Here is a 27,679-nt window from a genome sequence, read left to right on the forward strand (position 1 = left end):
CCCTTTGGCTTCTTACTCTAATTTGAATACTTTTTAGGCTGCATAATTGGTATTTTAAGATTCCCCAATATCTGCATACTGTTTCTAGATTTCCACCGTTTCTTGGCTGCTTTTTTGAATTCTTTTTTGAAAAAATCTTCAAAGAGAATTTCATAAACATAAACATAGTACATAAAATATTCTCTCTCCTGCATGTCTGAGACAAGCACCTTCCCATCTTCCCGGTGGAAAATTTGCCTAGTATGTATATATATAAAGAAAAGTCATTTTGAAGCTGATAGTGTATCTTTATGTGTATTCTTAGTATAATGCTTTAGTATATCCTTATTATAATGCATTAGTGATCCAAACTACTTGGAAGACTGGACTTAAAACTTTAATTTTATATAGAGTTTCCAACTTTATTTGTAAAGCACCTAAAAGTTATTTATTAGACACTTTTAGGTATGAAAACTTTTCTTTGGTTGAAAATAAATGACTATGAAAGATACGAGCTTCTGAAGACAGAGATCATTCAACCTAGAATATAAGTTAAGTCCTTCTTTAGCTTAAGTTTATTTTGTTTTTTTAGATACATTTCTGAAAAAACTGGGTGTAAACCAAATTATAAAATATTTTATCATTAATTTACAGTTTAACTTCAGAGATGTTATCGAACTGCGGGAAAAAAAAAAAACTGACTCTAACGTGTAGTCAAAACCGCACTTACAAATTGAAATCTTGTCTTTAAAGTAGTATTTATTTTTCTTTTCAATTGGAAGTCTAAGGACTTAATAATGTTCTTAGGACTGTGGCCAGAATAGTCACATGAACAGTATAGTTTCTGTTTTTTAAACAAACTTAAATGAAAATCTTAATATGTTTATTTAGTTACATGAAGCTTCCCTTGCTTTATACAGGGGAATTTCTAGACATCTCTGAAGGCAAGGATATCTCCAAGAGTAGAGGGCTAGATGGATAGGTCAGGTCGCTATGTGATTTTACGTAAGACAGTTGGAATGGAAACTTATGCTACTATAAACCCTGGGCAAAATATTCCCAATTTGTTCTCATTTCCTCATCATACTGCCAAAGTGACTGGTAGCCAGTGTTGGTCAGAATGAGCCAGGCATTCCATATCCTTTTGGTAACTTAGTAGGGTAACTTAGTACATTTGAGGGGGATGAATTTGGTAACATTTTTGGTAATTTATCTTCTGTATGTATGTGTGTAAGTTCATACACAGGAACAAGAATGAGATGTGTATGTCTATACACATACATTAACATTAACATATATAAATATATGTAGGTATATGTAGACATAAATAAATATATATGTACATATTTATATAAATGTATATAAATGTATTAAAAATATACAGTGAAAAATACTCCAGTAACTTAATATTCACCTTGATTAGGGTCCTCATTAAATAAACTGTGGTAACAACATACATGGTAGTACTATGTAGCCATTAAAGAATGAAGTATGTCAAAATGTGCTCATTAATGAAGGTGTCTATGTATTAAGTAAATAAAGTAAAGAATAAAAGTAGTAGAAAAAACAAAAGTAGTAGAACTATATGCTCTAGCTACAGTCGTATTAAGAAAATAACATATTTTATATGTACATAAAGAGTTAATATGAGTATAGACAATTTCTGAAAGGCAACAAGTAGCTTAAACAGATCCAAATAAAAAACTTAATATGGTTTTATCCAAGTCTCTTATGTATTAAACATGCTTTTCAGTTTATTTCCTTTGGACTTTTGAAAAGTCTTCCTTGTAAGCATATGTTTTTGTAGCAAAACCATACACACTGAGTTTGGGGGCAGCAATGTAAGGAGATTGACTGAGGAGGCGGTATGGACACAGATCCTGGCAGGAGAAGGGTTTTTTCTACTCTGCAGAATTGTATGCTTTCTACATAGATCAGTGTTTGAGAGGAGCACAGGCTGTAGTTAGGGGTGAATTCCTCACGCCAGCATCACCACCACCCTCTCTGCCAGGGGCCCTAGGTTCCTGCAGAGCTGCCTTAGAAGAGACTGTATGGAAGGCATTGTTCCCCCTCCAGAGTATCTCCCCCAGTGAACAAGACTATAAGGGAGCCTGTTCATTGGGCATCAGTATTGTGCAGTGGTTAAGAAGGCAGATTCAGGAACCGAATCACTGAGTTCAAAATGTAGCTACCATAGGCAAGGTACTTAACTCATGCCTCAGTTTCCTTGCCAGTAAAATGGGGATCATACTACCTATCCCATGGTGGGTTGTTGTGAAAATTAAATGAGTGATTGTCATGATAAAGGAGCTTGGAGCAGTGCCTGCATATAAGAATTATAAAAGTCTTTGTTATTGTTGTTGTTATTATTGGTCTTACTATTTAGGAAAAATTCCTAAACACTTTAAAAATAATGATTAAATCGTGCGTTGATTTTTATATATGCCACTTTACATAGAACATATTTACATAACCGAAATATATATGCATTGACTCACAGGGTTGGTTATTTATAGAAACATTTGAAAAATTTGCTCTCAAACTTATCTTTCTTTTCTATGTGATGTCTCTGTTTTCTGGCAGCTTTTCAGGTTTTCTTTCTTACTGGTTTTTAACAATTAGATTATGTTTTGCCTTGGGTTTTTTCCCCCTGTTCCTTGTACTTGGGTCCATTGGTCATCTTGGACTTACAAGTTTATAGTTTCTATCAAATTGGGGAAATTCTTGATCAAGATTTCTTCAAACATATTTGTCTTTCTCTCCAACCTCTTTCCCCACATCTCACCTCTGCTATGAGTACTCTGATTATACATGCACTTTGATGTTTAAAGTTGTCCCATGGTTCACGAATGCTTTGTTGATTTAAGTTGCTACTGCTGGATTTTTAACTTTACTTATCTTTTCTTTTCTAGTGTCTTACCTGCTGCTAATCTCCTCCAGTATATGTATATTTTTATTCACAGACATTTTTTACTCTTCAGTAGGACCCACACCTGTTATCTAAGCCTTGTTTATATCGTCCATGCCTCCACTTAACATAGTCAACCTTTCTTCTAGGTTCTTGAACATAAGAAATTTTCTTATAACAAGTTAATGCTTTAATCTACTAATTTTATCATCTGTGTCATTTCTGGACTAGTTTCTATTTACTGTTTTTTCTTTTCATTATGAGTTGAAGTTTCTTGCTTCTTTTCGATTAAATGCCAGGCTTTGTACATTTTGGAGAAGGCAGTGGCACCCCACTCCAGTATTCTTGCCTGGAAAATCCCATGGATGGAGGAGCCTGGTAGGCTGCAGTCCATGGGGTCGCTAAGAGTCAGATACGACTGAGCGACTTCACTTTCACTTTTCACTTCATGCATTGGAAAAGGAAATGGCAACCCACTCCAGTGTTCTTGCCTGGAGAATCCCAGGGACGGGAGAGCCTGGTGGGCTGTCGTCTCTGGGGTCGCACAGAGTCGGACACGACTGAAGCGACTTAGCAGCAGCAGTTTGTACATTTTGTCTTGTTGGGTACTGAACGTTTTTATGCTCTCAAAAATATTCTTGAACTTTGTTCTGGCAAGTGGTTAAGTTAGTCAGAAACAGTTTATTCTCTTTAGGTCTTGCTTTTAAGGTTTGTTACTTTGGATTAGAAAAGCTTTTAGCTTACAGTTACTTTAGCTCTACTACTGAGACAGGACTCCTCTGAGCTCTCTAACGAGTGCTCCCCGAATTAAGAGGTTTTCACCTTGGCTTTTGGGAGCAAGAACCGTGCCCTGGTGTCTGTGAGCTCTGAGCACCGGGGTCTGGGGAGCAAGAACTGTGCCCTGGTGTCTGTGAGCTCTGAGCACCGGGGTCTCTAATCTCTTCCTGTCCTTGGGTAGTCTGCTCAGCCTCACGTGCTGATGAGGATTCAGCTGAATGCTGGAGGGAGACCTCTGGCAAGTCACAAAAATTCCCTTCATCTGTGGCTCACTCCTCTCCAGAACTGTGCCCCGGAAACCGCCATGGCTTCCTGCCACTCTCTCCTCCCTGTCCCTAATTCAGGCCACCTTGTGGTTATCCTAGGGGTAATCTTAGGAATCACTGTTTCCTATCTCTCGGTGTCATTCATTTCCTCATGTCCAGTGTCTTCATTTCCTCATGTCCAAAGTCTTAAGAGCCAGTTCTCCCACTTATTTTGTCCAATTGTATAATTGTTTCTCCTTCTCTGGACTCTCCTTCTCTGGACCTTAAATATGGGGTGGAGGGGGGAGGAACACAAACAAACAATCCTCATCCACCCACTCTGAAATTCCAGAGGCAGCCACATTCAACTCCTGCATACACTTTTTCCTGGTATTTCCTGTCAGATTTTGTACCCCTCACTGCCTCTGTGTTCAGAGAGACCTCTTCTTACCACAGTGTCTAAAACAGCACTCTTGTCCAGCTCTGTGTTATCCTGCTCTATTCTTCACTGCACTTTTGTTTCTCGACTTCACCGTGTATTTTTTATCTGTTTATGATCTGCCTTCCTCACTGAATCCTATAAAGGAGGTGTGCTCCGTGAAGTCTGGGCTCTTGTTTGTCTTGTTCTCTGCTGAATCCGCGGAGCGTCAAGCGACTCCTGGGCACAGGCACATTGTAGTCCTTCAGTAAATATCTGTTAAATAACTGAACGAACAAATGCCAGATACCGTGCATTCATTCCAAACATCATCTGTGCTGCCCCGACCTTAGAGCTAGATAACAGCTACTAGGAGTTTGCCAGGAAAGGCAAGAGGGAAAATGTTTTCCTGGCAGCAGGGACAACGTGTGTCAGAAACTATTAAGAAAAAAAATAAGTCTGCTGTGGAATTTAGGAACATAAGATTTATTAAATGGACTCCATTTCTTGATTAATATTGTCATGGAAATTCTGATTAAGAAACCTCCTTTCCAAGGTGTTTTCCCATTTAAAAGAAAAACGTCTTAACTGTATTAGGTATATTGTGCATTTAAAAAATAGCAACCTAATAATAATATTAGAATTAAAATTTATCACATACTTTTCTCTGTGTGTCTATGTCTGTTACATACACCCCAGCCCCTCCCCGGCAAAGTGAAATTTAGTGATTGTGTGAAGTAACTGTGGAACTTGGTAATGAAGCCATCTGGTCGATAGAAGGGGTGACATTCCATGAGGCAGCTGCTGTGTAATGTGTCTTATCTGTGGCCTTCAGGAGGGAGCACCTGAGGGGCAACCTAGTAAGCTGAACCTTTCTGAGTCTTCAGCTTTCTCCTTCTATGGGTTCTTCAGCAAACGTGCCAATTAAAGTGGTGGTTTTTGTGATGAAGCCTCAAGTAACTGAACTCAGAACGTAACTCCATCTATTTCATACAGCTCTGCAGATGGAAAGTACTTTCATTGCTCCCACATTGTCCTGATTTAAGTCTGAGACCTGACTCTAGAAAGGAGACTCTGATTTCTATTAACCAAGCCCCTGAGTTGAAGCTGTGCTTCTTTTGTTTGCATTTCCCAGGGTGATTTTCTCATTGTATTCCTGGCTTTGAAGGGTCTTTGAAGAAGACAGATTTACTTTAGTGAACTAGTAAACAAATTTTTTTTCTAAAAAATAATGTATATATGTCTTGGAGTCTGAAGCATATGCATATGTTTCTTGAAGAAAATATTTTCACTGACTCACCAAAGAAAAAGTATTTTTTAGAGGGATTTCTTGAGGAAAAAAGAACAGTTGGTTAAACTGATAAAAATTGAACACTTATTTAATAAAAGCAGGTTTCTTAAACTGAGTCATGGAACAGAAGATTTTGTTTCTAATTGGAAGAAGTACAAAAATATGAACACATTTTGTTTGATGATGTAATTTCTGGCTTTCCACAACAGTCATATTTACATGTAAGGCAGAAATTTAGAGCCATAGAGAGGTATTTTCACAATGAAGGAGTGTGATCTTGTATCTCATATGCTTAAATAGTTCTTTTTAGGGTTAGCAGAATGTGTTTAACACTCTTTAGTGTCACATGACCTCAACTTTAGTTTTGTTTCCTTCAGAAGGGCAATTGAAATGGGAAATCAGGCTTACTAGGTCATGGAACAATTCTCCTTCATCTTGGTGATGACAGACTTTCCCTCAGCAAAGCAGACAGAACCAAAGACAAACTCTTGGAAATACAGAGCATCTGCTCTTCAGCTCCTGCCGAGCATCCTTCCCCCGCCTACCTTAGTGTTGTGTTCTCATGAGCATTTCACCATATTCCTCATCCCTTGTCCCCAGTCTTGACCCATGACCTAAGAATCAAGAAAGTGTCATGTTAGTGCTTACTAATTAGTGCACCCAGAGAGCCTTTTCGCTGGCCTTTCAACCTCCTGAAGGTGGGAGCACAAGCTGTCACTCGTATCATGCAGGGAAAACGAACCTTTACTACATTTTCCCCATTTTGCAAACAGCAGAATAAGCCCAGCTGAGACTGGAGATGAATATGCAGGTTAGAAAGAAATTAACCTAAAATGTACTACTGTTTGCTTGGTTGTCTTAAAGATGACACAGCACTGCCGTCATTGAAATACCCATAATGGGCTGTGATTTCTGGCAGACTGTTTCTGTGGCATCACACTTGTATTTTGATGCCATCCTATGCATTTAGTGAAATTTTAGGAGAGGAGTGTTCTCTGGTTAAAAAGTTAAGGAGCATTTGAAGGCATTTAAGTTGCCGCTATTTTTAAACACATTTGCAGGGTTGCTGTCATTTGTTAGTGAGCATTTGGCTCCAGGGCTCATTAATCAGTGCTGTTGGGCCAGGGTCTCCTGAGCCTTCTGGGTTTTGGGGGATCAGCTACTGTAATTAAAGGGATGAAATATATCATGGTCACAAACTTACCACATCAGACAACTGAGGGTTTGGAACTGGTGGAATTAATCTTTTTTTATTTTTTTCCTTTAGGTGTTTAAGATAGAAGTTCTAATGAATGGAAGAAAACATTTTGTTGAAAAAAGGTACAGCGAATTTCATGCCCTGCACAAAAAGGTAACTTCTCCCCCAGCTCTTCTCTACAGGGCAGGTGGTATAACATTAAGACTGCTTTCTGTGGTTCCTTAGAGCTTTAACAGTTCTGAGAACAGTATGATTTCTTTTATCATGAAGTAAATTTCCTTTTAAAATGAATTGTTCAGTCCTTTCAAAGGTCTGCTTTCTGAGTAGGTGGATTTTCCGTTAAGATCTTTTGCATAAATAGATGTGTGATGGCAAACTGGAGTGTACTATGCTGGGTGTTGTAGGTTCAGAAAGAATAAGACCCAGATCCTATTTTATCCATAAAATATACTTAAAGCTTTACAAAAATGGAGGGGAGTCAAATGATTATTTTACAGAAATAAATTTATCAAAATCAACTTATACTCAAATATATCTGGAAAAGATGACATCTATGTCTCCTGTATTCAAGGACTGTTTGGGGATCATGTAAAGTGGGCTCAAGGCTTTCTTTTGAATTATCAAGGCCATGTTATAAGACTGGTTTTTCAGTTCTCAGAACCATTTTGTTAAAGTCTTTGAGAAAAGAAATAAGAATGCAAAAGAAATAGCTGAGGTTTTGGAAAAATGGTCAGTGAAACATAGAAGAGAGAATACTTCTTTTTTTCTATCAAATTTTAATATTTCACAGGTTATAAATTATTATTAAAGTGTTAAAATACCTTAATAACTAGAAATACCTCATGAAATTCCCCAGAAAATCACCACATATGAGTTAACACAGTTTTAGCATTTTTCTTTCATATATACATATTCATATCTTTGTATGTGTATATATGTATGTGTGTATATATACTTCCTGTATATGAATATGTATTATTATATACATACACATATATAAAATGTGTGGCACAGTTCAATTTCTTCAAGGTAAGAACTTAGATGGGGGGAGAAAAGCTGGATGGAAAGATAGTATGTTCAGAAATAATCTATGCTTTTATTTATTTTATTATATTTTTATATATTTTTATTTTATTATGTATTATATATTTTTATTATATATTATATATAATTACATTTTTATATATTATATTTTTATTATATATTTTATTATATTTAATCTATGCTTTTAATTTCATTAAGGACAACTTAAATTTTTCTGGGAACTATCAGTGCGTGAATGATGTGGTAGTGGGCTAACTCTGTATTAAAAGCTGTGTAGCATTTCTTTTGCAGCATTTTTTAAAACTTAAAATTTTTATTTTATAATCAGAGTATTGAGTAAAAACTTGAAACAGATGATACTGGGAAGTGAGTAAGCCTCGTTCCCCCCTTGTTTGAGGAGCTATCAGTTATCTGTACACTTTTCCATTAGGATAGCAAGGGATAATTAACACTGAATTTTCTACTTAAAGTTGTGTTACATCCAGGTTTACTTCCGCAAGAAACAGCACAGGCGAAGCACAGACTTAGGCTGGGCATTGCCAGCCGACTTTACAAAAAGCTCCCCCCACCCAAGGGCCTCACAGAGAAACAAACGTGGAGTCTGGGCTTCACCTCCTTCTCAAGGAATTCTGGTTTTGTTCACTTGTTTATTGAGGAAACAGATTCTAGAGAGATTTCTGCTGGGGACCTTATGAAATGTGTCCATACAATGAAATTAAAACCTGAATTCCTCCCCCTCCCCGGCCTCTGATGCAGTAGTCTGGACTCAGCAGCCTGTCACATGCAAGCCTCCTTCCTACCCTGCCAGGTCTCCGTGACCCCAGCACAGCCCAGCTGTCCCCCAAGATACTTGGGGGCCAACTCCACACGAGGCACAGCTGGGTGACTGCCAATTAGGCCCGCCCTGAGCAAGAGGCTGCCCATGTGCTTATCAGTGGAGAGTCGCTCATGCTCTCTTCTCTATTACGATTTATTTTCTTCTACAGAAGAGGACCCTCTCCCCAGTGATTATAGGCAAGGTCTTAGATTCTCAGAGTCAGAAAAAAATTCCTAGATTTCCTAGGATGCTTCTCTCAACTTCTGTAGTTCTGTTAATAATTTGAGCTATTCTTGAAATTATATCATCAAGACGATTAGAATTAAGAGAAAATAGAAATTCTCAAATCTCTCAATTTTGCATGTTTTTAGCAGCCTCGTTAAAACATGATTACAGGGATTTGGAGAAAAAAATAACATTGTACAGCAGAGTTTTTTAGTGGGGAGACACTGAATCGTATGTTTTATAGAGCAGAAAGTGGCTGTTAGAAGTCCTCTTTATTTGTCCCATTTTAATTGTATTAGATTTGGCAAAAAAGTAACTAAAAAGCAGTGAAGTGCAAATAAAGACAGGGTGTAAAAATAAATATAAATCTGTAATCCTGACTGTAAAGTTGTTTGTTAAGGAGGATTGACATGGGCAAAAATTTAATCAGAATACACAAGCTTTACTGATTATTGCTGCCATGTTGTACAATTTTATCCTTTTATTAGAATTTTGGTACTCCGGTTTCCATGTTTGAATTTTGTTGTGTGCTTTGAATGTTCTGTTTTTACATAAAATACTTTCTCTTTAAATCAATTATTTTTTTTTTGGAACATTCAATTATTTCTGCAATGGGTGCAGTTTGCTCTGTTGCCAATGTCCTGGTTTCTCTCACACTGTACTTTGTATTTCTCACTTATTAAAAGTTTTTAGCCAATGTTCCCAAATTAATTCTAAAATCATATATGAACTATTAATAAGTGCTTTGTACCTTTAAAATAATAGATGCTTGGTTCGTATCCATTTACCACAAACACACAACAATGCCTTCTGGCTTACTGTCAGGCCCACTTAGAGCCAAACTAAAACCGTTACTCATTTGACAGTTTATCTAATTATCTGAAGATGATTATTATACTTCTCTCAAGCTCATAGTTTTCTATAATTATTATTATCCTTCTCTCAAAACATTCTCATCCTCTACATTTTCTTAGGATTTCTTTCTAATTTTTTGAAAAAGTCAGGAAGTTTTTTTTTTTTTTTTTCTTTCCTATGTGCTTTATTTTCCTCCCGTCAAGTATGCTGAGTTTTTTTAGATAATAAAGCTAAGTCTTGCAGAAAGTTTGGAGGTGGGGGAAATAAACCATTGTTACTCACATATATTTCTACTGTGCTGCTATAATTACTGTTTTCCTTTCTTCCTTGTCTTGCAGTTTTTTTAATTTTATTTTATTTTTACTTGGAGGATAATTATTTACTTTATTGTGTTGGCTTCTGCCATTCATCAGCATGAATCACCCGTAGGTATACATGTGTCCCCTCCCTCTGGAACCTCCCTCCCACCTCATCCCCCTCCCACCCCTCTAGCTTGTTACAGAGCACCAGCTTTGGGTTCTCTGTGTCACACAGCAAATTCCCACTAGCTATCTACTTTACATACAGTTATGAATGTGTTTAAATGCTATTCTCTCGAATTATCTCACCTCTCCCACCCCACTGTCTCCAAAAGTCTGTTCTGTATGTCTGCATCTCCATTGCTGCCCTGTAAATAGGGTCATCAGTACCATCTTTCTAGATTCCATATGTATGCATTAATATATGATATTTGTCTTTCTCTAACTTCACTGTGTGTAATAGGCCCTAGGTTCATCCATCTCATTAGAACCAACTCAAACACATTCCTTTTTATAGCTGAGTAATATTCCATGCATTCATCTGTCAGTGGACATCTGGGTTGCTTACAAGTCCTAGCTATTGTACATAGTGCTGCAGTGAACTCTGAGGTACACGTGTCTTTTTCAGTTATGGCTTCCTCAGGGTATATGCCTAGTATTGGGATTGCTGGGTCATATTGTAGTTTTATTCCTAGTTTTTTAAGGAATCTCCTTACTGTTCCCAATTTCTTGCATTTTCTAATGGAACAAATGCTACTGTGTTGCAGGATTCCCTCATGGTGATAATATGCTATAAAAACTTAAGTGCAGAATTTCTGGTGGCAAAATGTTTCTGAACCTGCCTTTACCTTGGAGCAAGTTGAGTGCCTCCATTTCCCTAATTTTAATATGGGAACAATGAAAGTGCTAACTGCATAGGATTGTTTTACAGACTAAATGAAATCGTGTGCATCACATGGTCAACTTCTGATGATTGATATTCCTCGTTACATATAGTTTTTTTTTCCTCCCGTATCCAAGACGATTTCAAGCTAGAGTACAAAAGGAGCATTCTCTGTCAAAGAGTATGACTATTTTTACAGCTTTGGCTATGTATTGCCAAATTATTTTTTTACAAAATGATTTTAGCTGGTTTATAATGCAACCAGCAAGCATGAACTTACCTCATCAGCTTTGAATATTAGCCCCCCTACCATGGTATTTGTTTACTTAGCAAGCAATGTGTGTTGCTTTGTTGCTGTTTTAATTGGTATTTCTTACATTTATGATTGTAGTCCCTCTTTTTGGAATTCCATTTATGTGCTTACCCATTTATCCGCTAGGGCCTCCGTTGTTTTTGCTTGTTACTTTGCATAGCCTATTAATAAAATATTAGTCACTTGATGAAACTACTTTTCACCATGGACTTTTTTATTTTGGCTATAATGTTTTAAATTATAAAAGTTTAACATTTTTATGATCTCAAATATATGTCTATTTTCGCTTTTTCAGATTTTATGTAAGATTGGTTTTTCTTCCAGCACTCTGGAAGAATTCGATTTCACTTGCTTTTAATTTTTCTTGATTGGTTAATTTTTTAAACTATGAATTTTGGATGACTTGAATCCAAACAAATGTTTATTAAATTGCAGATTCCTGGGCACCACTAGGCATGCTGAATTGAATCTCTGTGATGGAGCCCAGAAATCTGCATTAAACCAGCATCCCAGATGACCTTCATGTCAATGAACCTTGAGAATTCCTATTGTGTGGTTCCGTTTTTAAAGGCATCTCTTAGACATAACCCTCCCTATATTACCCCCATCACACACACTGAAGCCACAAGGTTTGAAACCTTGAAAGTCTTTCCTACCTTTCTCTTCTCTTTCATTTCCAGAGTGTCAACAAGCCTATTGATTCATTCTTCCAAACTAATATAATATGTGCCATTTAATTTTTCATTTTCTGCTCTTTACTTCATGTCTTTCTTAACTGTTTCAGATCCTTTTCCTTTTATTCATCCTCTGGTACAGATAATCTTCCTAAAGCACTGTTTTCATCTTCATTTTTTAGCTCAAAAACATTGAAATGTGCCTGTATTATCTACCAACTCGATGAAACGCACATTGACTTTCAAAACCAGAAATCTTAAACTGTGCGTTAGTTTTCTGTTACTGTTGTACCAAATCATCATCACAAACTTAGTGGCTTAAGACATTTGTTATTTCACTTTGAATGTGTCAGTAGGGGTTTGTTTGTTCTGGGGGGCTCTAGAAGAGAATCCGTTTCCTTGCCTTTTCCAGCCTCTAGAGGCTGTCACTTTTCATGGCCTTCTTCTGTCTTCAAAGTCAGAAAGCACATCTTCTGTTTCCATTGTCACATTTCCTGTCATCACGTCTCCTCTCTCTGACCTAGACACTTCTGCCTCCCCCTTGAGATTACATCTGGGCTACCTGGATGTGCTTGGTTGCCCAGTTGTGTCTGACTCTTTGCGACCCCGTGGATTGTAGCCCTCCAGGCTCCTCTGTCCATGGGATTGTCCAGGCAAGAATACTGGAGTGGGTAGCCATTCCCTTCTCCAGGGAATCTTCCTGACCCAGGGGTTGAACCTGCATCTCCTGCATTGGCAGGTAGATTCCTTACCTGCTGAGCCATCAGGGAAGCCCAGTCTTCCCATCTGTAAGTACTTGTTTTAATCACACCCGTAAGGTAATATATTTAGAGGTTCTAGGGATTAGGACATGGACATCTTTGGGAAGACCAGGATTCTATCTACCATATACCCCTTTACTGGCCAGCTGTATTGCTCACTGCTTCTCCTAAGAAAATGGTAGTGGCAGCCAAGCCAGTCTTCCCCATCAACGCAGTATATGAAGATCACTGCCTCTCTGACTTTGCCATACTGCTTTCTCTCTGTGTTCTCATCTGTTTAAATAAAACTGAAACATTTCAGGTTCTTCTTCAAGGTGAGTTTCTTTTATTCCTGAATCTCTCTGTCCTTGGAACTCCTTTCCCTTTTAGAATAGAGATTTCTACTTAAATTAAAAACGGCTACGAGATAATTTAAACTTTTTTGTTGTGTTAGTCACTCAGTCATGTCTGATTCTTTCTGACCCCATGGACTACAACCTACCAGGATCCTCTGTCCATGGAATTTTCCAGGAAGGAATACTGGAATGAGTAGCCATTCCTTTCTCCAGGAGATCTCTCTGACCCAGGGATTGAACCCAGGTCTCCTGCAGTGCAAACAGATTCTTTACTATCTGAGCCACCAGGGACGTCCCAATTAAAATTTAGTTATCCCTAAGTTTTATCTAACTAAAAGATACATTTTTAAAAACTAAGAACTGTGTCCTTAACTAGACTATCCAGGTGATCATTTTATATTGCATAGAAATATCCAGTCAGTACTAGGAACTAAGATAGTGTTTGTAGCTGAATTATACTTCAAAAACAAACTCATAGAAAAGAAGTCAAATTTGTGGTTACCAGAGGTGGGGGTGGGTGCAAGGTCAGGGAGTGTGTTGGGGGAAATAGAATTGGATTAAGGTAGTCAAAAGAAACAAACTTCCAGTTATAAAATAAATAAGTACTAGGGATATAATGTACATTATGATAAATATAATCAATACTGCTTACATTATATATGAACATTGTTAAGAGATTAAATCCTAAGAGTTCCATCACAAGGAAAAATATTTTTTTATTTCTTTAATTTTATATCTATATTAGATGATAGATAGTCACTGAACTTATTGTGGCAACCATTTCATGATGTAGGTAAGTAAAATCATTGTACTGTACACCCTAAACTTACATAGTGCTATATGTCACTAAAATCTCAAAGAAAACTAGAAGGAACAAAATGAATGAATAAATAAAAATAGGAACCATGTCTTTTATATATTCCTCACTGTTAGTGTTGGGCACATATTAGGCATTAACTAAGTATTTGGCAAATGAGATATTTGGAGAACATTATGCATTTTTATGAATTACTGGAGAAATATTTAGTCAACAAGAACAGTTTTTATTGTGGGAGTTTAGTTTACGGTAAGTCTAACCACTTCCCTGGTGGCTCAGATGGTAAAGCGTCTGCCTACAATGTGAGAGACCCAGGTTCAGTCCCTGGGTCGGGAGGATCTGCTGGAGAAGGCAATGGCAACCCACTCCAGCGCTCTTGCCCAGAAAATCCCATGAACGGAGGAGCCTGGCAGGCTACAGTCCATGGAGTCACGAAGAGTCGGACACGACTGAGCAAGTTCCTTTCACTTTCGCTTAACCCCAGGTTACACTTGCCTCTGTTCTATAGGTCTGCTAGTCCTGGCTGGGAAAGCACAACCACCACACTGAACCCAAAACAGACCCCCACCCTGTTCTTCTCCGGTCACTCTTAGCATGCATGTGCGTGCTCAGTTGCTCAGTCGTGTCCGACTCTTAGTGACCCCGTGGACTGTAGCTCTCCAGGCTCCTCTGTCCATGGGATTTCCCAGGCAAGAATACTGGAGTGGGTCGCCATGCCCTCCTCCAGGGGATCTTCCTGACCCAGGGATCGAATCCACATCTGCAGAATGGCAGGTGGATTCTTTACCACTGTGCCACCTGGGAAGGTACCCTCTTAGCATAATATCTTAAAACAAAAGTTGTAGGGTTCTCTCCTTACGGCTCAGACCCAGGCTGTGACAGGGTAAGACAAGAGCCTTCTCCACGCTCCCCCTAGCCCAGGCTCTGCCCCTCTGCAGCCAAGGTGTTTGCACTGTCAGTGTTGGGTCCTCGAAAGCAGCTCTGCCTTCCTTGGCCCAAATCCTCGGTGTGGAGAGTAAACATCCCCGCCTGGCAAACTGCTAGACACAGTTCGCGTGGCCTTCCCAGCTGTTTCCTGTCCATTCTCAACCAGGCTTTAATTCACAAATGCATGATACTGGATGCTTGGGGCTGGTGCACTGGGATGACCCGGAGGGATGGTATGGGGAGGGAGGAGGGAGGAGAGTTCAGGATGGGGAACACATGTATACCTGTGGCGGATTCATTTTGATATTTGGCAAAACCAATACAATAGTATAAAGTTTAAAAATTAAATTAAATTAAATTAAATTTAAAAAAATAAAAATAAATAAATAAATTAAATAAAAGTGACAAATGACCTCAAGTTCTTTTAGGGAAAAAAAAAAAAAAAAGGGTTTCCAGGAAATCTGGTGCTGGTTCCTTCCTAAATGAACAAGTTCTTGTGCCTGCCTACTTTTGGCTTGTGTAGACTATTGCCTTCTCATATTTAATTTAACAAAGTCCATGATTCAGAAGGACCAAAAAAACTGCCATATGGGGTTAAACTGGGGGTGTAGCACCTTGTGAACTGTCCTTCAAGGGAACCCTGAGACGATAGGATGACAACATGGAGTAAAAGACTGAATGCCCACCCCCTACCCACCAAGAAATGTTCCCCACTTCTTTCTCTAACATTTTTTTCCTTTTCATCATTTTATTCCCATGCTTGGGGAAAGTATTTCTGTTCCTTTTGGTGGAAAATGGTTGCTATCACCAGTGTACATATGGCAGGTCTTTGTGGGGTAAGTTCTGTGTAAAGTCCTTTAACAGTATGAAAAGGGAAGGGAGTGGTCTTGCCAGGCAGAGGGGGATTGTGTTTGTGGCATCGTGGAATCTGGTTGCTATCTGTGGGGATCAGAAAGGCGGTTGGTCTGGACATAGCCTGGCCTGGACAGTTAATCATCGGATGGAGCTGCAGAAGAGTGTTTTTCTTGTAAGCAGCTGAGCCCTCCTGGAAACATATTGTCTTAGGTTTGTCTCTCCTCATCTCGAGCCATTCATTACTCACCTACAAATGCTGTCACTGAGCCCAGCAACTACGATGATCGGCTTCCTCAGTACTTCTGACATAAATAAAAAGGGAAAATCTTTTCAGTACTATATCCTCAAGATTTTTTTTTTTAAGAAGGAGAGAGAGAGACAGATAATGGAGTTGATTTTCTATTCTGAAACATAAGAAATGTTGTGGTTCAGTTGTGTTAAAGGAAATTTCTTCATGTTTAAAGTAAAACTTAAGAAGCTTATTACCACAGGATAATTAGCATTTTTTGGCTTTGTTCTTGTTTGAGAAATGCCTCAGATAGTGTAGTGATGAGGTATATGTTTATTCCCTTACAGATATTCATCAGTTATTCCTTTCATCCCACCCAGGACTGAATCAGTCTCATCAATAAATGAATATGTTATAATATTTCCCATTGAACATAATAGAACCCACTTTGACTCCATGCTTCCCTGCTATGTTCACTGCCTTGCTCTCCTCTCTCAGTATGATTCCTGGGAAGAGGAGTCTCTGCCTTCCTGCTTACTGGTGTTTCTGACTTTGTAGTGTCTGCACAGTCTTATCGTGTCTCTTCTAGAAACACTTTCTTAACTCAGCTTACCATTTCACTGCCTCCTCACTGCTTGTCTAGCCTCTTTTCTCTGCCCCTCAGAGTTGGGTGTCTCAGACCAAGGCCTTTGCATTAGTTTTCTACTGCAGCATATAGTGGCCACAAACTTAGCATCTTTAACAGATAATTTGTTACCTCAGAGTTCCCATGGATCAGGAGTCTGGGCACAAGCAGATTCTCTGCTTGTGGTCTCATGGGGCTGAAATCAGAGGCAGCCAAGGCTGTGGTCTCATCTGCAGCTCAGGGTCGTCTTTACTGTCCTATCCTCATATGAGTGGAAGTCAGTTCCTTGTGGTTGTAGGACTGAAGTCCCTTCTTTTCTTGCTGACTGTTAGCCAGGGACTGTTCTCAGCTCCTCGAGGCCATCCTAAAATCCTAGCCATGTGTCCCTGTTATTTCTCACAGCTCACTTCTTCCAATCCAGGCCTCTGCTAGGACTGGGTCTCATGGAGTGGAACCCAGTCAGAGGAGTGACTGTCTTACCTCATTTACTGGTCCTCTCAAGATCCAAGGAAGGAATTTTACAGACATGTAAAAGGAGGCAAGGTCTTGGGAGCTTCTCAGGATTCTGCCCCTCACAGCCCTTTTCTATGTATCTAATTCCCAATGTCATGGCATCTAGCTCTGTAGCTCTCAGTTCAGTTCAGTTCAGTCACTCAGTTGTGTCTGACTCTTTGCGACCCATGAACTGCAGCACGCCAGGCCTCCCTGTCTATCACCAACTCCTGGAGTTCACCCAGATTCACGTCCATCAAGAGGCTTTTTAGTTCCTCTTCACTTTCTGCCGTAAGGGTGGTGTCATCTGCATATCTGAGGTTATTGATATTTCTCCTGGCAATCTTGATTCCAGCTTGTGGTTCTTCCAGTCCAGCGTTTCTCATGATGTACTCTGCATATAAGTTAAATAAGCAGGGTGACAATATACAGCCTTGACGTACTCCTTTTCCTATTTGGAACCAGTATCACTCAAATATTCTCCCTCACAGTTTACAGACCCATATCCAACTGCCTACGCATTATCTCTGCTTGGATACTGACTTGAAATCACAAAAATGGAACAATCGATTCCTTTGTGTTCAGTTCAGTCGCTCAGTTGTGTCCGACTCTTTGCGACCTCATGAACTGCAGCACGCCAGGCCTCCCTGTCCATCACCAACTCCTGGAGTTCACTGAGACTCACGTCCATTGAGTCAGTGATGCCATCCAGCCATCTCATCCTCTGTCGTCCCCTTCTCCTCCTGCCCCCAATCCCTCCCAGCATCAGAGTCTTTTCCAATGAGTCAACTCTCCGCATCAGGTGGCCAAAGTATTGGAGTTTCAGCTTCAACATCAGTCCTTCCAATGAACACCCAGGACTGATCTCCTTTGGGATGGACTGGTTGGGTCTCCTTGCAGTCCAAGGGACTCTCAAGAGTCTTCTCCAACACCACAGTTCAAAAGCATCAATTCTTCGGTGCTCAGCTTTCTTCACAGTCCAACTCTCACATCCATACATGACCACTGGAAAAACCATAGCCTTGACTAGATGGACCTTTGTTGGCAGAGTAATGTCTCTGCTTTTTAATATGCTGTCCTTTGTGTTAGGAATATGTTTTCTTGGATATGATAGAAACTTGACCAAATTTCTTAAACAAGTAAGAGATTAATAATTCTCATATTGCAAGAAAACTAAAGGCAGGTAGTCCAAGTTGATGTAGCAATTCTACCATATCCATGTTTCAAGCTCCTTTTATCTTTCTGCTTTACTGTCTTCACCTTAGCACATGACTTTCACCCTCTGGTTCCAACATAGCTGCTATCCCTCCAGCATTACTTCCATGTTTCTGGTAGGAAGAAAAGCCTTTTCTCTTTTTTTGAGGAAAAGAGACCTACTCAGTGGACTAACGCTACATTTCTGTTTTTATTTGTTTGTTTTATTGTCTTTTTTAGTTTTGATTATTTATTTTGGCTGTGCTGGGTCTTCACTGCTGTGTGGGCTTTCTGTAGTCGTGGCTCCCAGGCTCTGAGGCACAGGCTCCATGGTTGTGGCACACAGGCTTAGTTGTCCCTGCAGCACATGGGTCACACCTGTGTCTCCTGTGTTAACACGTGGATTCTTCACCACTGAGCCAGCAGCACACCCCCTACACTACATTTCATTAACAGCTTCATCACATGGCAATCCTAATTACCAAGGAACCGGGAAAATTAGGATTTATAGTCACTAAGCGTTTGTGTTTTGTTTTGTTTTACAAGAAGGAGGAGGAAGTGAATATTGGATAGGCGGCCTACAGTACCAGCCATATCCTTACTCATGTGATGTGTGATTTTGCTGCAAGTGACTCTAGAACCAAAATAATGTTTACTGTAACACATACTCCTTTATTTTTCCCTTATGTAATGACTAGGGCTAATGTAACAGTTACATGAGCCTCAGGGACCCCGGCTTTTATGACTTTCCTCTTCTCAACACATCGCTTCTGTCTCATGGTAGGAGGTGACTGCTCTGGGTCTAGCCCTTACATGGGTGCCAGCAGGAAGAAGGAAAGGAAAGAAGGAATAGTCCTTCCCTGTAAGAACACTTCTTGGGCTTCCCTGGTGGCTCAGTAGTAAAGAATCCACCTGCCAATGCAAGAGACACAAGTTCGATCCCTGATCCAGGAAGATCCCACCTGCCACAGACCACCTAAGCCTGTGTGCCACAACAATTGAGCCTGTGCTCCAGAGCCTGGGAACTGCAACTACTGAAGCCTGTGCAATCTATAGCCTGTGCTCCATACAAGAGAAGCTGCTTCAGTGAGAAACCTGTGCATCACAACTAGAGAGAAGCCCCTGCTCACCGCAATAGAGAAAAGTCCAGGCAGCAGCAAGACCAGCACAGCCAAAAATACATAAATAAATAAATTCATTTTTAAAAGCTTTTTTTCTTTCAAAAAAAAAAGAATACTTCCTGAAAGTTGCACAAACATTACCTGCCTTTGTCCAGAATTCAGTTATTCAGCTACATGTAGCTTCTAGGGAGATTGGGAGATGTAGTCTTCATTCTGGGCAGTCATGTACTCAGCTGAAAATCAGGAGTTCTGTTCTGTAGAACTTCAGGGTTCTACAGAACAGTCGCTTTGGGGAGGCAAGTAGTGTTCTCTGCCACCTACTCTAAACCTGGCATTCTACCACCTTTTAGCAAACAGGATGCTGCCAGATGAGGTCAGAAACCCAAAAGAGTCAGGGTCAGGGAGTCATTCTAACCACCTCCACTTTCCACGTCCTCTCCCAGCCTTCAGCTTCTCCCCACTCCACTGCCAGGACCATCGTCCCCATCACCGTCCTTGCCTGGACTTCCATAGGAACTGCTAACTGATCTGCCTGCTGTGATCCCACCCCCTACAGTCCATCTTGCTCATAGAATCTAGCATAATCTCTTTAAAGTAAAAATTATATCAAGTCATTCCCTTGTTTAAAACACTGTGTTTCCCACGTGAAATGACAGTCCAGTTCCCACCGTCACCTCCAAGGCCCTACACTGTCTGATTCTGCTGCCTCTCGGCCTCAGCTTTTTGAACAACAGGCTTGGTCCTTGGTCCTCCCTTTCCATTGCTCTGCTTCTGCTGGAACTTTCCTTTTCCAGTTCCCTTACCTGGTGGCTCCCTCCCAGCATGCTTCAAATGGCTCCTCAGACATTCTCACCTAACACAGGCCCTTCCCCAGTGCACACACCATCTGTTATTGTCTGCCTTCACCCTGCTTTATTAACTCATTTCTTGTTTTTTGTCTTTCCGGGAAGCCTCACAAAGGCAAGAGTGTCTCTAACACAGAGGAGGAGCTTGGTGTCTTCTGTTCCATGACCTTCTTCAGGCCTCTTTGTTTTCCCTGGTACTTACTTTTATTTTTTATTTTTTTCTGATAGACCAAAGAATAATGTACTTTAACAGATCTTGAATTTGTCCGTCTTACCCATGCTGTCTCTTGCATGGAGTCAGCCTTCTTCCGGGCAGTTGCCTTGTCCAAGTGCTCTGACCTTCTGCTCTAACCTAGACAGATAGTTCTCAGGCCTGCTGTGCACAGCTGCCCTTGGACTTCCCCTTGCCATGCTGATGGCACAGAGTTAGGAGTCCTGATACCATTTTTCCTCTTCCTTGATTTAATTTCTCAGTTTTCTGGAATTGCATGTTTACTTCTGTGTAAAGAAGGAAGGGCAGGTAAACCTTCTCTCACACTTTATTGATGATATGCTAGTTATAGAAATCTATATCGAATTAGATCTTTGAAGCATTGTTCTAGCATTCATTATTGCTGATGACAAGTCGGTTGCCATTGTGGCTCTGCTTCCTTTATTTGCCAACTAATGTTTTTCTCTCTGTCTTCTCTTTTTCCTTGATATTCTTAAATCTCAACAGATGAATGTCAGTAAATGTAGATTCTTTTTATACATTATGCTGGCAGTGGGTTCTTAATCTGGAGACATATATTAGGTCATAGAAAAACTTTTTTCTTTGAAACTGTCTTTTACTCTTCATTACTTTCCTATTAAATCCCCTGGATTAATCCTATATGTGTTTTATCTTTTCACCTACCTTTTCTCTCATTTTGTTTATTCTGCACTTTGAGAGACTTCCATGGTTTTATATTCTGCCTCTTTTAATTTATTAATTTCTGTCATGTTCTTTAATTTCTGAAATCTTTTTTCTCTGATTATTTCCTTTTCATTGCAACTGTTCCTGTTTAATAGGAGCATTATCTTCTCAAATCTCTCTGCAGATACTAAATAGAATTTTTAAAGATCTCTTCTATTATTTGATTTATGTTCCTTTTGGGATTAGTTGCTCCGTTTGTTTTTTCTTATCCTTTCTCCTTTGTAGTGCTTGCTCTCCTATGAAAGCAATCCTTGATTGTCCATCCAGTTAGATGAATTATTCTAGGTATTTGTCACTGCTTCCTCCACTTTGAATGCATAAGTCTGGTCCCTCTGTAGGGTGTTTGTCAACTGAAGGGCTTCATTATAGGGAATGAGGGGAGAGAGGCAGATTCTAGGCTGGGAACTTCATGAAAACCAGAATGACCAGAATGGCAAAGACCCTTCTTCAACCCAAACATTTCATGAAATTTCCTTAGGAATGCTGACCCTCTTTTTTCTTTTTTTTTTTAATTTATTTCTCATTGGAGGATAATTGCTTTACAATGTTATGTTGGTTTCTGCTGTACAAGAGTGTGAATCAGCCATAAGTATACATATGTTCCCTCCCTCTTGAACCTCCCACCCACCCCCACCCCACCCCACCCCTCTAGGTCATTGCAGAGCACCAGGTTGAGCTCCTTCTGTTATACAGCAAATTCCTACCGGCTATCTATTTTGCTGCTGCTGCTAAGTCGCTTCATCCGTGTCCGACTCTGTGCAACCCCATGGACTGCAGCCTACCAGGCTTCTCTGTCCATGGGATTCTCCAGGCAAGAGCACTGGAGTGGGTTGCCATTTCCTTCTCCAGTACATGAAGGTGGAAAGTCAAAGTGAAGTCACTCAGTCGTGTCCGATTCTTAGTGACCCTGTGGACTTCAGCCCACCAGGCTCCTCCGTCCATGGGATTTTCCAGGCAACAGTACTGGAGTGGGGTGCCATTGCCTTCTCCCGGCTATTTTACATACATATATATGTTTCAGTGCTACTCTCTCAATTCATCCTACCCTCTCCTTCTCCCACTGTGTCCACAAGTATGTTCTCTATGACACCCTTTTTTATAGAATAGGGGTGTGTATGCTTAGGGATAACACTGGACTGCTATTTATCTCTGTGGTCTTTGGCACAGACTAAAACATAGTCTGTCCCGCTTCTTGTTCCCTCCTCCTCTTAACGCCAGTCCTGAGCACACAGCCTCTCAGGCTTCTGAGAAGACTGACATCCAGACCCTTTGCAGTCTACTTCTTGAGGAGGTCTGGGCTGGGGCTTCCTCTGCTCCAGCCTTTTCTTTAGCATCATGCTCCTGCTTTCTATTTTTTACAAAGCTGTTAATCTCTTGCTTGGTGATTTCTCCTTCCTCCTTGCCCTGTTCTCTGTGTTGTTGTGAGTCCTATTTCCATTGGCATTCTTTTTTTAGTGTCTACCAGGATTAAATTCAGGTCTATGAAACAGAAAGTCCACATGCCAGTAACTTTAAAATAGGAGGGTGGGGGGACTTTTTGTTTTTGTCTTAAAAAACAAGTCAGGTTGTTGTGGCAGCTCCAGGAGGTGCTCAGGTACTGACTATTTTTTCTGCTCAGTCATCTGGACACCTGTCTTCCATCTTCAGAACTCTCACTTCATGGTGGCAGATGGTCATGGCAGCTCCAGCCATCACAGTCACCTTCTAGGGAGGAAGAAGTAAAGGGGAAATAAGACAGATGCTGCAAGTCAGCTTAGTGTGCTGCACTTAGTATTTATGGAAAACTTTTCTTTATGACTTCTGATTACCTTTGGCCCCCACTGTTTGCAGGGGGATGTGGGAAATTAAAGCTGAATTTAGCTGAATACAGTATTATTTCCAATAACTTAGGAGTTTGATGAGCAAGAGAAGAAGGATAGATTTGGGTTTGCAGCTAGCACTTTTACCCTGTTAGCAGCACTTCAGGTGTGAATGAAGGAAGCAAACACAGGCTCAGCCTAACACTTTGAACTAGAAGCACTGATCTTTTAATTGCACAAGATTCCTTCTTTCAGCCTAGACTGGTTAGTGGTGAATATATGCTTATGAATGAGAAAAAATTTTTATTACAGTTTTAGATCCTGGGGTTTAGCTGCTGTATGTATTAATATTTTCTTAGAGGTCATTATGCCATTTCTTCTCATGTAAAGGGGCAGTTTAGTAGGGTTTCCAAGTTTTAAAATTAGAGCATTAAAATATTTCCACTTTAGAGGCAGTGTGTTAGTTTTTTATGCATTGCTGCTGTAAGAAGTTAGCATAAACTTAGTAACTTAAAACAACACAAGTTTATTATCTTATGCCTCTCAAGGTTAGAGATCCAAATTGAGTTTCATTGAGTTAAAATTAAGATATGAATGGATTGTAGGAGGTAATTGATTCCTTTCCCTTTTCAGCTTCCAGAGGTCACCTGGGCTCATGACCTTTACTTTGTCACCTAAACCAGTCATGTATCATCTTCCATTCTCTGATTCTGGTCCTCCTGCTTCCCTCTTATCAGGAGCCTTACGATTACATTGAGCCCACCTGTATAATCTAGGATAATCTCTCCATGGTAATATCACGTAATCAGATATACACAGTAGTAGCTGGCCCTATAAGATAATATTCACAGGTTTAGGATGTGGTGGAGAAGGCAATGGCACCCCACTCCAGCACTCTTGCCTGGAAAATCCCATGGACAGAGGAGCCTGGTGGGCCGCAGTCCATGGGGTCACTAAGAGTCGGAGACGACTGAGCAACTTCACTTTCACTTTTCACTTTCATGCATTGGAGAAGGAAATGGCAACCCACTCCAGTGTTCTTGCCTGGAGAATCCCAGGGACGGGGGAGCCTGGTGAGCTGCCGTCTATGGGGTCGCACAGAGTCGGACACGACTGAAGCGACTTAGCAGCAGTAGCAGCAGCAGCAGGATGTGGTAGTAGGAACCTGCAACAGGCAGCTCTAACTCAACTTCCAAAAGAATTTTCCTTTATTTATATAGTCCCTTAAAACTGCTGCCCAGAAAGGCCAGAGAACCCTTTAGCTGAGAACCATCACTCAGTTTTTGTGAGCAAAATTTAGACCTAATGCTTAGGAATATTGGAAGGATCAGTCTTTTTTTTTTTTTTTTTAAGTTCTTTTTATTATAGAACTTTAAAGAAACCCTCCATATGATGTGGTCTAGTTCATATGGCATTCCAGGAATGATGATTATCAGCAGTTGCATTTTGTTTTGCCTTTTTCTGTGAAAAATATGTAGAAAGACCTTTCATCAGAAATGTGCTTCTTCCAACCATAATGTTATTGTATTCATTGATTTTGGAAACTATAAACTTCTATGCTTTCTTCATAATTCACTTATTGAACTCTTAATTTTTCAGAAAAAAAAAAATTCCAATCTCTTATACCAGATGATGTATAACAATAAAAACAACTACTAAAACAGAGAACTCATGTTCTGAAACATGAATATTTAGGACAGCTAAAGAAAGAATTGTCGATGAAATTTCAGTGTATATATATTTTACTCTTTCTTTTTATTGGAGATCACTGTGGTTCACTTTCTTTTATTGGCTTTTCCCGCAAATAATGTCTTTATAATCAAAAGACATTTTCTGTTTTCATTTCTGTCTTTATAGCTTAAGAAATGCATTAAAACTCCAGAAATTCCTTCTAAACATGTTCGGAACTGGGTCCCAAAAGTCTTAGAACAACGACGACAAGGTTTGGAAACATATTTACAGGTAAGATGTGTTTCGAGCCTCAATTAATATAATGTCACTTAAAAGAATCATATATCTCAATGTTTTTTCTCAGAACGTATGGGTAAGATGCAGACCGTATCAAGAAGTAAAACATTCTGAATGAAAGGAAAGTTTAAAATTATAAATATGTTTTTGGTTGGTTCTTTTATCTTTGATTAGGTTCCATTTTAAAATGGTTATGTGAAAGTGAAAATTTAGTATAAAAGTAAAAACCACTTTACAAGATGTCTATTTTTCTGTTCAACCCTACAAATTGCTTTTTTGTTTTTAATTTTCCTCTTCAAGATTTGTCTCTTCCTCATAGCCTAAGATGGTAAAGCATCTGCCTGCAATGCAGAAGAGCCGGGTTCAATCCCTGGGTCAGGAAGATTCCCTGGAGAAGGAAATGGCAACCCACTCCAGTACTCTTGCCTGGGAAATCCCATGGACAGAGGAGCCTGGTAGGCTACAGTCCCTGGGTTTGCAAAGAGTCGGACACAACTGAGTGACTTCATTATTAGGGCTTCTCTGGTGGCATATTGTCCCTAGCCTTTAGATGTTGAGATGTTGAGAGAAAATGAGAGAAACTGCATTTTCAGTGGGCCTGGCTGGTACACGTCTGGAATCAAATTGAGAATAAGTATGTAAAAATTGCCTCTGACGAAGTACTAACTTCTTCAAAAAGTAGAATGTGTGTCTTTAAAACAATCCATAGGACTCTCTTTCCTGCAGCTATGAGGAGCAAACAGATCTACCTAAGTCAGATAAGACAAAGCAGTCTCTCTGCCGAGTGACAGAAAAAAACAAAAGGAAAGAGTGAGGCGATGTCAACTTCTCTGAGTTTTAAAAAGTGCTAGTGGCCTCAGGTGAATAGTCAGTGTAGCCATTATTAATCCAAGGAGTGCCATGTGGAGTAGGCACTGAGAGGAGGGCGGGGGGCTGGGGCGCCTGTGTTCATCAGGATGTGAGTCCACTTGAGGGGCTGACGCATGAGGCTGACTGACCAGGAGTGAGGGGTTGGTGTAGGGGAATCTTGGCTCTCAAAAACGAAGAGCTGGGCATCACCTCAGAGTTCTAAATTTACCATGATGATCTAACCAGGACATGTTTCTTCAAAGAAGTTGGTGTTTGTCCACAGCTGTCTTTGTAACCCCCTTCAGCGTTAACCCTCGGTGGATTCTGTTTGGGCAGGCAGCTATGGGCTGCAGGAAGCTTACGTCTGGTGTCCTCTACAGAGCTTTTCTGGTTGGTCGTGCTTGAATGACTAGTAGTTAGAAGCTCAAGAGAGGCTGTTGACACGGGCTTGTACTTAGTGATCAGTTCACAGGCCTCTCCCCCAGTAGAAAAATTGTCAAGGAGCCGTCCCTGGCCTCCCACAGTTTGCTTGGTCTTTACAGTGTTCACAGGTGAAAGTTGGTGCGTGGAAACTCCCAGAACCTAGAGGACGGCTGTCTTCACTGCTTTTGTTCTTCTGCTTGGGGATGTGGTAGATGGATCCTTCACTGCCTCTCCCAGCAGTGGGAGATTAAGGGAAGTAGAGACTGCAAATGACAGGGAAGTGTGTGGCATGCGCCCTGAGACTCTGTATATAGAGCCATGAGACTTCCAGAGCCTCGGGCTGCAACTGCAAAACCAAACCCAAAAACCCCAAAACGAGACTTTAGATGTTGTATGCAAAGGTAAAAATGCATGTTCTCTATAATTATATGGGCTTGGTAAACAACACATTTTAATTTGTAAGCCAGATTTTCCACAGATATTGTATATCTTCAAGCTTCAGTTCTGAAGAAAGCTTTGCTCTTTCCTCCCATTGTATTTGACACATGACTCCCATTACTGCTCAGTGTAAACATTTTAAGATGTTTGTACTTTGGATATAAATATGCAGATAAAATCATCTGGCATAGAGAGGAGTTTACAGTGACACTCAAATTGAGCTTAGAATTTTCTATTCTCAGAAACAGAGCTTGAAAGATGTGGTTGAATGACTGAGAGGGCTTGTTTGCTCTTGTGCGTTTAATATTCAGTTTGTTGTCAGTTAAGTCCTGAAGGAGTTCAAGGATGCTTTCTTTTCTCCCCCCTTTCTCTGATTTTATCTGTGTGCTGTGGGAGCCAAATGGAAGTTACAGAGATGAGTGTGGATGAAAGGTGAGTGCAGATGCTTGATCAATTCCCAGGGAAATGAAAACCCTGGCTTAGGGGTCACTTCTTAATATCTTTTGGTGTTTAAGTCTCTTCAGAAGTAAGACAGTTCCCACTATTCCTTCTACTCACCTGTGTAACTCCAGTTTGAATCCCACTCACCCTCTGTTGGAGAAGGAAATGGCAACCCACTCCAATACTCTTGCCTGGAAAATCCCATGGACAGAGGAGCGTGGTAGGCTACAGTTCACGGGGTTGCAAAGAGTTGGACACAACTGAGCAACTTCACTTCACCCTCTGTACCAGGCTGAACCCCTGAGTGTAAGTGCCACTAGTACTTCTTGGCAGGCACCACTCTGCAGAGAATCCGTCTCAGCTTGAGGTACATAGGATGGCGCTGTTCAGGCCCATATGCTTGAGAAAGTATCAATACCCCAAGCCATAGCATCTTAAGCTCACAGAGATCTCAGTTCTAATCCAATCCAGCTTGTCTCCTGCCCTTGAGTTAAGTTCATGAGCATCCCTCTGGTCTCAGTTTACCACCCATAAAACAGACAGATTAACTCTTGGAAGGGCCAGAGAAAACCCTTCCTTTTGTCCCCAAAGCAACTAATATGCTCTAGACCGTGGATGGGTTCAACACTACTACTACTACTAAGTCACTTCAGTCATGTCCGACTCTCTGCAACCCCAT

The 27,679-nt window shown here is 40.2% G+C and overlaps 1 protein-coding gene across 1 annotated transcript in view; it reads left to right on the top strand.

Annotated features, from left to right (window-relative positions):
• The first annotated feature begins 6,885 nt into the window (after positions 1-6,885).
• The window catches only part of SNX24 (sorting nexin 24), a 77,409-nt gene continuing 56,615 nt past the window's right edge, over positions 6,886-27,679 (top strand). The window contains exons 1-2 of the mRNA XM_010846292.1: positions 6,886-6,969; positions 24,739-24,843. Of these exons, the coding sequence (XP_010844594.1) occupies positions 6,907-6,969; positions 24,739-24,843 (168 nt within the window). The 5' untranslated portion in view covers positions 6,886-6,906. The remainder of the gene's footprint in view (positions 6,970-24,738; positions 24,844-27,679) is intronic.

This window comes from Bison bison, unplaced genomic scaffold (genome assembly GCF_000754665.1).
Source record: "Bison bison bison isolate TAMUID 2011002044 unplaced genomic scaffold, Bison_UMD1.0 scf7180017864235, whole genome shotgun sequence".
Classification (NCBI taxonomy): Eukaryota; Metazoa; Chordata; class Mammalia; order Artiodactyla; family Bovidae; genus Bison; species Bison bison.